Consider the following 10,897-nt stretch of genomic DNA (forward strand, 5'->3'; position numbering starts at 1 on the left):
TCTCATATACTCACTCTCCTAGAAATAGGGCATTCTCCCGTCCGAACCAGGATAAAATGACTTGTGTCATATTGCATCACACATCTGGATCAGGCCACACAACATTATTTTACTGATTGATAAGACCCCGGGGTCGAGACACCGACACTCCCCATATGCAATCAACTCTTCAATTAATGCATATATAGGCCTAATGACTTATACAAATGACAAAACGTGCAAAATTGAGATGTACATATATAGGTCAAATGACTTTATGTGTGCCAATAAAAACGTGGAATTTTCGATCGGGAGTTCACGTACGCGTGCTCCTCGTGAATTTGACTTCGTGGACTCAGGACGAGGTGCGCGCATTTTAGTATTTCGTCGTCCTTGTCCAATATATGCCCTGACCATGCCATGCCCAGCCCATGGACTGACTATGTGCTGATGCTTCGCTTGTTCATCATCCTAAATAAAAGAACTAAGAAAATCCAAGTCAACTGCCACAGTTATTACATGTGCGTAGCAACGTTTCGCTGGCTGGCTGGCTCCAGCGAACTTGATGCCTAGAACTAGAAGGCTGCAGGAGCTCTTTACACTTCAGCGCCTGCATCCACTGCACCACCCCGGCCGCCGGTTAGGTCAGCACTACGCATGATGAGGCATGCATATGGCAGTTGCTGTTCATGTTCTATGTTTACTATATATTAGCCAGCCGAGTGGGCGCGCCGCGCGCGCGAGTCCGCGACCCTCTCCCTCTCCGACGGAGAATATTTCGACGACGTGACGCAAGTGCGCGGGGGTCGGCCGTTTGTTGGTCAATGGATGACCAACGAGCCGATAGAATGGAAATTCGGAGCACGAACATCTCATGCACAATGCCATGTGTGCTGTTCCCTGAATTGCTAGCTGCGACGGAGCCTGAGCGCTGCGCTAGCTTGATCTATCCACCCGTGTCAGTCAGTGCCAGTGCCAGCCAGCGTGACTAGTGCAGAACTAAAGAAATCTCCCCAACCACCAATAATATAACACAGAAACCATGCGATGCATCATGCATGCGTTGTCGTCTTGGCGGCCGGTACGCGGTACAGCTGCTACGTACGTATGATGCACTTATGTACGCACAGCATTATTGGCGTAAACATTGGCTCCGGACAGCACAGGAGGTTCTCGACGGTATGGTCTCAATCCTTTGCCATCACCATCATCGGCATTCATTCGGCAGTCGTCGGGACGTCAGCTGTGACGAGTCACACGAGTGTGCGCATGCATTGCTTTGCTCCGCGACGACGGGCATGGCAAGTGCCATGGGAAGCTTTGCTCTACCGCTCGGCATCATCAGCCCCCCACGGAAACCAGCTCAAATTGCGGAGCTCGCCGGCCGGCATGGCTTTGTGTTGGCAGATAAGATAAGCCGATATGATATAGATGGGCTGGACACGAGGATCGGCAAGTGCTTTCTTTTTCTTCTCTGGGTCAGCCTCGCGCGGTTTCTGAATCAAGCCTGTGTGGAAAATGGGCCGAGGCAGTTGCACGCGCTAGCTAGCCGGTAGGCTTGCCTTTTTTTTTTCTTCTGAAGTGCGGCTTCCGCTTCCGCATCATGTAGCCATGTAGGCTTGCGGTTCCGGAGGGCTAGTGTTTGATTTAACGGGCTAGCCCATCTTATTCATTTAACTAGTTAGTTGCTCGTGCTTTTCTACGGTTATTATTTATTATATAAATATATATTAATATATTTATTTAAATATAATAATTGTTTATTTTTAAATAATATGGTATATGTGGTTTGATGGTTATCTCTAAATTTATGAAGCAGGAGGGTATAGTTCGAGTGCTCACTCTGCACTATTTTTTGTACGGGTGGGTGTTAGTTGCTGGGCAGGCGCAGTAGCGCACGGGGCGCGTGGAGCGGACGTGGAGGATGAAACTGTGGTAGCACCAGCGGTGCTGTGTCACACCCGAATTTAAGGACAAATCTAGATGCATCTCAAATGTGTGCCAAGAGCCTAGGATCAAGTCTCACATACGATAACTCATGGTAAAAAAAACAATGTCATATCTTTATTTCGTATACGATTTCTGTACAAAAATAGACAGGCCGTATGTCATTTAACTAGTCGCTTGTGGACTCCCGCTGCATCATGCAGTAGGCCTTGATCACGGACACGGGGTTCCCAAATGCGGCCCGATTGTTTCCTGTGCTGCACCACCGACCAGGCCTCTTGGTCCTCTAGAAAAAGGGCAGGCTCTTTGGGGGTCTGTAATACATGGCAGCCCATCGGCCCATTCTCACTTCCGCACGACTCCCGGCGAGGCGGCGGATTTTTTCTTTCGACTGTGCGTGCCTAGTGCCGACGGCCTCGACGGCGGGGCGACCAGCACCCACCGACCCAGCGGCGGTCCTAACGTTTTAGGGGACCAGGACAATGTTTCAAATAGAGGCCCTTCAAATTATTTTTAATATAAAAATGTTACTACTTAAACACTTAAAATACATCTAAAAATATTTATATCAAATAATACGTAAATAAAAGGATATATATTATAGTATCACCTTAAAATTTTCTTTAACATGTTTAGATATTCATTACTTTGTTGATGAGCTATTGGATCACATAACTATAATTGGGCCCTATAAATTCGGGGGCCCGGGGCGACCGCCCCTCTGCCCCCACATTCAGGGCCACCACTGCACCGACCGCGGCGAGCCGCACTGCTGCGGGAACCGATAGTTTCTTTTTCGCAATTGACTAACATTCCGGCGAGTCGAGCTGTGCAGCGCTGGCTTCCACCGCCATCTCGCCATTGATTAGATGTTTCATGTGGCCTCCGGTGGCAAGTGCGCTGTACCAGCACCCAGCAGGCTATTATTTTGTCGGCGCAGTTTCTTTCGAGTCATAGTGGTGACGCACGGCACAAGGGTCAATGCGGGTGCGCTGATAATGGAGGCATTCTCATCAGTTGCAAACACGAAGCGCGGCCATATCTTACACTCGGTTCGTGCTTCTCCTGCTATATTGCATCTTCATCTCATTTATTCCGTGCTGATTTGGTGGCTCGTGTAACTTTTGGTTCCACCTCCTATTCTCCTTTACTGCGTGACACAAAGAGTAAACTAGACAATACTACTACGGGCTGCTAGCATGTGCCAATTCAAGAAAAGGGGGAACCCACGACCACAGAATGGGCTTTAGGTTAGACAGAGGTTGAGTTCCATACGAACATCCAACCTTCTGATGATTTTTTTGTGTGTCTGCTTGATAGCTTGGTAATGGACATGGATGGTGACCTCAGATTACATCCTATGATGAGAAGAGCGCCCTGCTGGATTATGTTATCTGTGATCCTGGTTCAGTAAAAATTCATGCTGACCCAGCAAGAATCTTGGGCAGTGAATCAACAATGGTGGGGCCCGTTCAAAGATTTAGTGGGTTTCAAAGCAATGCCTACCGATGCTTGCTGAGTAGGTGTGCATCAATGGTCCTTTCGCATTGACTTTTCCTCATGAAGTTGCCTGACAATTATATTGGACTTTTGTGGGTCAGTCAGTCATGTTCAGGATGAATCTTGACTCCTCAGATCAACTTAAATTGAATAGTCTGATTAACCATCGCTTTGTACAAATCCAGCTAAGGTTACAATGATTGTGGCCGTTATTGGAAACCCGACCTACCACTGAAATCATTCTAGACCAGAATCAAAGTACAGCAACCTCAAGTGCACTATGATAACGTTATAGCCTTTTGCTATCACTCAGACTTGTGGCTCCCTCAGTTTGTCTTTCTGCATTCTCTCTTCTCTTTTGCATGCTATCCAATTTCATGAAGTACAAAGTATTTAATGAAAGTCACAGTGTATTGTCTTGGTAACTGCATGTGCACTCAATTATCAGTCTAGACATTCTGGAAGTTACTGTTTATTTCTCAGCTTTGATCTATCCACTGGACATTGAAATTAGCTTTGATGTTCTATGTTTTCTACTAAATGTTGTAAGTTCCTTTGTACAGTAAAAGTTATTTATGTTTTGGACGCAACATGATCTCTGGCATGTTCTTTAACCACTATTTTCTATTACAATATATGAGATTGTGAAAGCAGTTTCAAGACATTTATAACCCCCCCCCCCCCCCCCCCCCCAATGAATAATTTTAATACTATTGGTAGTCAGTTCGAAATTTTGACCAGTCCTTATCTAAAATTTGTGCTTAGAGAGACTAGAATATAGTCACCTAAAGTGGGTTTGATGCCTTTGACCCTCAACCTGGATTCGTTGACACCAACCCAGATTCACAGGTTCATTTTCGACCCAAAGTGTAAAAGCCTCTTCCGATTAGCGTCCCACGTTCCACAATCCTGTATCTCGACTCTGTCGACCTGAAAACATTGTGACTATGGACTAGAATTGTAAGGATGAAATAAGTGAGTTTATCAAGGAGAGGGGTATTATGCAGTTTCTTTGTAGCAACTTTGGTTTCTCATTATTTTTTCCATTATTTAGGAAGTTGGTAAATTGTTCGAACCTTGACTTGTGGTTTCTATGGGTTTCAACTCTAGCCTAATCCAACTTGCTATGCTTGAGACTAAAAGGCTTTGTTGTTTTTGTTGTTGTTGCTGAGGAAGTTGGTAAATTCTGTTCATTAGTTAAACCGTATCACATTCCTTGCTACTAGTCTAGTAGGGCCTCCTAACATGTGTGGACTTTTGATTTTCACTTTTCACTGCTTCATCACGTGTGTAGTCTTGTTAACATAACTAATTTGTGATATTTTACATCTATGCACATATCACTTCTTATTTCATCTGTGAAATGCACTTCTTTCTCCTTTTTTTCTTTCTTGAAACACGCATGAGAGCTGCACATCTTTATATATTAGAGAGAAAATAAGATCCTACAAGAAAGTAGTTCGTGCAACGTAGGAACCCCAAGATAACTCAGACACTTATAGCCAAAAACAACCTATATACTTAACTTGACCTGACCAAACTAAGGGCTTCAGCTAAGCCTAAACTTCCAAGATGTTTAGCTCCAGCTTGTACCCAACATGCCAACTCATCCAAGAAGCTTCTCTGCACGTTGCTGATGGAAGGAGAATCACCATGAAAGACTACCCGGTTAAGCTTTAACCACAAAGACCACACCCCCAGAATAATGACACTATTAGGCCTTTCTTCGCGAAAGGGCCTCTAGCTGAGTTGGTTAGGTGGTCTGAGTAGCACTCCTCAGTCCTCACTTTCTCAGGTCCTGGGTTCGACTCCTCGTGGGAACGAATTTTAGGCTGTGGTTTAAAAAATCCCCTCGTCTGTCCCACGCCAAAGCACAGGTCTAAGGCTCGTCCCCGGTCGCGGTCGTCCTCACATGGGCTTCGATGACGCTGTGTATGGATGGGGCAGGGGTTTAGGGGTTTTCTCGACCTGTGTGAGAAGGTCTTCTTCTTAATACAATTCTCGGGGGCTGTCTTACCCCCGCAGGTCGAGTTATTAGGCCCTTCTTCTTGTCTTTGTGGACCCTTTTGCAAGCACTTTTCCACCATTCAGAAAAAGAGCTATCTTCCACATGACCATAGCAGGAGTGAGACGTCCAAGACCAAAAGGGGATAAATATTGTGCCAAAACTGCCGAGCAAAGGCACACATAGCTAGGAGGTGCTGAACTGTTTCTTGCTCTTGATCAAAAAGAGCGCAAGCTTCAGGAATCAGGATGGGAGAGGCTTCTCTTATCTAATCTATCAGCTGTCCAACATTTATTCCTCATGGCCAGCCATAGACAACTCTTGCATTTAGGAGGGGCCCAATTCTTCCATAATCTTTCATTTTTTTGAAGCTTCAGCTTGTTTAGAGTGAGCTATATTTGATTTAGTGGTGATTCTGGTGGCATAACTTCTTGTTTTGTCAATTACCTTGTGTTTACTAGACTCTGCATCTTTCCCAGATAGTTGTGTGCACTCTATAAAAACAAGGATTGATAGGGCTATGAGAGTAATTTTTTGAAATTAGTGACTGCTTACATGTTGTGATTCAATATGCAATTTGCAATGCCACTTATCTGATACTACCTCCCTTTGTGTTTAATGTTGGTAAGTTCAATTTTGCAATTAGTGTCTGCTTACATGTTGTGATTCAACATTCAGTGTCACTTGTCTGATACTACCTCCCTTCCTTTAAGTTTGATGTTGGTAAGTTCAACTTTGCACTAACCAGCATCAAACATAAAAGATCAGAGGGAATAGCTTAAAACGAAATGCTCAACTTTTGGTGTGATCATAAATGATACAAAGAAGAAAGGATTGGGAGTATCTAATTGGATTTGGTGGACGTCGATAAATGGAGATTCTAGGCATTGCTCTTTTCTGTTTCTTGGATAATGTTGTGTGGACCACTCTAGGTATCTCTGGTGGATAAACAAGAAGATACCACCATATAGTGTGGTGTTACTCATTAAAATTGCTTTGAATATATCGACTTCAAACATCAGTGTAAAGTTATACAAGGTTAGCTGATACCACACTCTTTCTCTACGTGGTCACTGTGTCAAATCAGAAGAATTGCTGTCTTGCACTTGAGTTATAGTGGAGGGTGATGTCAGATTGGATAGCAGTGCCATGTTGTAATACCAATTGAACCCATCAGAACACAATTTCTATTTTTTTTGAATGCCTTTATTTTTTTTACTATGCAGTTTTCTTGGACAGTGAATCTTCTAACTTTTGTTAAAGAAACTACAGGGTGTGATCTTTGGAGTGCTTTCATAAGGAATCTTCCAGTGTTGTGCTTTGCATACATTGGCCGAGCATCTTTATGATCGGATTTGTGTGGCTTCAGCTCTATAGAGGAAAGTGGTTGATTTTTATTTTCCTTTACCTGAATAACGCACTTATTCCTAATTGTTTAATATGATGCCACTAAAGCACAATACACATTGTTTTATAGGAACTAGTTTTAGTTTTGTTCTTTAATGGTGCTTCACCTATTTATTATAAAGCACCATTGAGATTCAAGACACTATTGGTGTCATTTTGTACCTTTTGCATTCTTATTTTGTCACCCAAAAAGAGACATCACATAGTGGGAGGACTCATCCAAATATTCTATATCCCAAAAGTTGGGTTGCCATATATTACTTTCTGCTGTGATGGTTTGATGTGAAAAACATTTATAGTGCCTTCATGATTCAGTATATAATACTAAATATATCAATTGTTTCTGTTGTCCAATTTATTTTTTTCTCCATAAGGCTGTTAGTTTTGCATGAGGATAATCATTCCAGGTACACTTCTATTCTCTCCATACATCACACATTTAGGTATATCATTGGTTTTTCACATCTGTTGCTGTTGGCTTTTGAAATTGTGGGTCGCCAATTAAAATAAACATCAGTTCATGACATCCGATGATATAGCCTCATGTGTTTCATGTATGTATTACATGTTAAGTTTTTATTATTGAAAAGCTTGATATGAGGAAGTTAGCTCATTTGTGTTGTAGTAAAAATCATAAGCATATGGATAAAGTATTACCGTCTGTTATGTGATATACTTTTTGGTTCCATTGCTTATTTATGATCATTACTGTCAGGACAAGTACATTTTCAACCTTTTTACTGTGCTTGTGATTTCTTTTCAAACCTTTAAAACTAAAATCATCCATTTGCATCCTTAAAACTATAAAATCTCTAATCTGCATACATTTTAAGGCTTTTTTGTGCTGACATGGGTACTATGTATCATCGAAAACCGCTGGATTTTGGGATGAAGGTTGCGTTTTAATTAGATGGTTTTGAGAGACATGTGATTAAGTGAATGATTCAAGCACGATTTTGATTAAATATTGTTCTTTATAATTTGGCTACTTGTTGGTAAATTTACTGCTGCCTGCTCACTATGGCCAAGTTAGAATTTCCCCTGAAGTTTTCACTCGACTGTCCTGGCGATTGCAACCCTTTACCCCTGGTTCTGTGTAACTGATATAGAACTCAGGCTAGCTTTGTATATTCTGATTCCAGTAAAGTGCACATATGGATATATGCTGCAATATGGTGGTCCGTGACATCACTGCATGCGATTAAGAAGGTTAGATTTGATGGTCTTTGGAATGTAAAAAGGATTCAATATGATTTATGGAAACACACAAAAATAGATGTTAATTTTTGGTCTTATCTACATCCTACATAGTCATGTAACCAGTAATTGTCAAGGATGCTGGAATAATATGCAACTTCATTTGCTTTCGTGCCTTTTCTGTGGCTGGTGTATACATTTTGCATGGGCGTCTTCAACTTTCCTTCCCTCTCGGGTATATAACCAATGCTTCCTCGTGTTATGATGCCAATATGTTTGACAAAAGAAGCATGCATTTCATGAATCTACTTTGCCGATCTGTGTAATTCCATTCGGTGCTTCCTATTTCCTTTATTCTTTTTCTCTTTTGGGGGAAATTGACATCCACTCATTGTTATATGGCACTATCACAGTGGTGATATGCAGTGGGTCCGCTGTCCTAACCACATGCACCATACCTCTTTAAAACCCCAGCCTAATGTGCATCCTCCAGTCCAAGGCCACTAGGAGTTTGTAATGGAGAACAATACCCCTCCAAAGACTGGGACGGGCTTCTTAAAAACTTGCTTCAATGGAGTTAATGCTCTCTCAGGTTCTTAGTTTCTTCCATCCTGCCTCTGTTTTCTATATGCTTGAGATGCAACGAAGTGATGCTATAGCAGTTTTACATATGGTTGTCCATGTGTCCTTATTGAACTAGCGAATTCTCTGTATGTGTCTTTTTTTCAGGCGTTGGAATATTATCTATTCCATATGCATTGTCTCAAGGAGGATGGCTGAGCTTACTTATCTTCTTAACCATAGCAATCATCTGTTTCTACACTGGTATTCTCCTACAGAGATGTATAGACTCGAGTTCGCTTGTTAAGACCTATCCTGATATCGGTGAGCTAGCTTTTGGGCGGAAAGGAAAAATCATAGTAGCAATATTCTTGTACCTAGAGCTGTATCTTGTGGCTATTGATTTCTTGATATTAGAAGGTGACAACTTGGAGAAATTATTTCCAAATGCTAACTTCCATGCTGCCGGGCTGAAGGTTGGAAGCAAGCAAGGGTTTGTGTTGATGTTCAGTCTACTTGTTTTACCAACAACATGGCTTCAGAGCTTGAACATGCTTGCATATGTCGCCCTTGGTGGAGTCATGGCTTCTGTCATTTTAATCGCCTCTGTTCTGTGGGTTGGGACATTTGATGGGGTTGGTTTTCATAAGAAAGGTGTGCCTGTGGACTGGTCTGGTATGCCAACTGCCATGAGCTTATATGCGTTCTGCTTCAGTGGCCATGCTGTTTTTCCGATGATATACACTGGCATGAGGAACAGAAAAACGTTCCCCACAGTAAGTAAAGCAGAAGTTCTTTCACCATTATATTTTGTTCGTTTCTCTATGGATCTAGAAAAATCTGGACTCTTATAAAGTACCTCTTGCTCATGCTGGTTGTGAACTTTAGTTCGGGTAAACTTCCAGTTACATAAGCTACTATAGTGACATCATTTCAATCTTCTACAATTCCAGGTGTTACTCATCTGCTTCATTATCTGCACTCTTAGCTATGGCCTGACAGGTGTCATTGGATACTTGATGTTTGGGAAATCATTAAGCTCCCAGGTGACTCTGAACCTTCCAGCTAACCATTTTGCCTCCAACATTGCGATCTACACGACGTTGATCAATCCGTTTACCAAGTTCGCGCTGCTGATCACTCCAATAGCAGAGGCTATCGAAGATAAACTTCATGTGGACAAGAATAAGACCGTCAGTATCTTAATCCGGACTGCGCTGGTTGTCAGCACAACCATTGTGGCCCTTGCCGTGCCCTTCTTTGCCTATGTTGTCGCTCTTACTGGTTCGTTTCTCAGCAGCACGGTCACAATTTTGCTACCATGTGTTTGCTACCTGAAGATCAGCTCACGGACCTCCAGGAATCTGAGGTTGGAGCTGGTAGTTTGCTTGGGTATTATCATGATTGGGGTGGGATTAGTTTTGGTCGGCACGTATAGCTCACTGAAAAAGATTGTTCATAGCTTTTGATTTCTGAATGATATATGCACCTTGAGGCCTTAGTTCGTTTCATCCTTTATTAAACCATGAAGACTGAAGGGGATGATTGATGAACAAGGCCTGAGTGGGTGTAATGTAAGGCAGAAGAAACCCTAGGCAGATACTGTAGCAAATGAATCGTAGACAAGCCGATCTTGCGATCTAGAATAAGTCGCTTACTGAGAAGTCAAACTCGTGTAAATTTAATCAAATATATGTAAAAAATTACTAATGTCTATGTAATAAACGCCATTAAATTAGATGTGAAATATTTTTATAATGAATATATTTTAGAAGTATAAATGTTGATATTATTTTTAATACTTAGTTTAAAATTTAAACAGGATTTTTTATACTGAATATATTTTAGAAGTATAAATGTTTCATGGAGCTATTATTGAAAAAAGAAATGTATGCATATTTTTTAGCACAGACACTTCACACTTCATCCGTAGATAGCAGCAAATCTTCGTGTACGGCATGGGCTAGGGGCTCATCCAGTCATCCCCACTAGACTATGCCCCCCTTCGACTTGTAAAAAAAAGTAATTGCTCTCTCTCTTAAAGAAAAAGGAAAAAAAGAGTAGCTTTTTATTTTAAAAAAGAGTAGCTTTTTTTTTAAAAAAAAAGAGTTTAACATTTGCTTTAAGAAAGCAACGTAACAGATAATAAAAGAGAAGCTAGTGATGGATTGTAGGTTCTCGATGCCTAGCAAGAATTCTAGGCAGTAAAACAAAAGTTGGGAGACTAGTCAAATATTTCATCATAAAACCTTTTTACTGGCTAACTAATTATACCGATTTGGTTCAGTTTTTTCTCTGGCC

The 10,897-nt window shown here is 41.8% G+C and overlaps 1 protein-coding gene across 1 annotated transcript; it reads left to right on the forward strand.

The window, feature by feature from the left end:
- The first annotated feature begins 2,796 nt into the window (after positions 1-2,796).
- On the forward strand, positions 2,797-10,354 carry LOC103629935 (amino acid transporter AVT1I). The gene is made up of 3 exons (XM_008651034.3): positions 2,797-8,627; positions 8,765-9,372; positions 9,550-10,354. The coding sequence occupies exons 1-3, from the start codon at positions 8,552-8,554 to the stop codon at positions 10,063-10,065; spliced, it is 1,200 nt and encodes a 399-aa protein (XP_008649256.1). The 5' UTR covers positions 2,797-8,551; the 3' UTR covers positions 10,066-10,354.
- Positions 10,355-10,897: the final 543 nt, after the last annotated feature.

The sequence above is a fragment of the Zea mays genome, chromosome 6 (genome assembly GCF_902167145.1).
Source record: "Zea mays cultivar B73 chromosome 6, Zm-B73-REFERENCE-NAM-5.0, whole genome shotgun sequence".
NCBI lineage: Eukaryota > Viridiplantae > Streptophyta > Magnoliopsida > Poales > Poaceae > Zea > Zea mays.

Excerpts from the sequence above, each read along its gene's own strand:
- LOC103629935 (XM_008651034.3), top strand. The coding sequence starts at position 8,552 with ATGGAGAACAATACCCCTCCAAAGACTGGGACGGGCTTCTTAAAAACT. Across the intron at positions 8,628-8,764 it reads TGGAGTTAATGCTCTCTCAG|GCGTTGGAATATTATCTATT; the intron begins GTTCTTAGTTTC and ends TCTTTTTTTCAG. Across the intron at positions 9,373-9,549 it reads ACAGAAAAACGTTCCCCACA|GTGTTACTCATCTGCTTCAT; the intron begins GTAAGTAAAGCA and ends CTACAATTCCAG.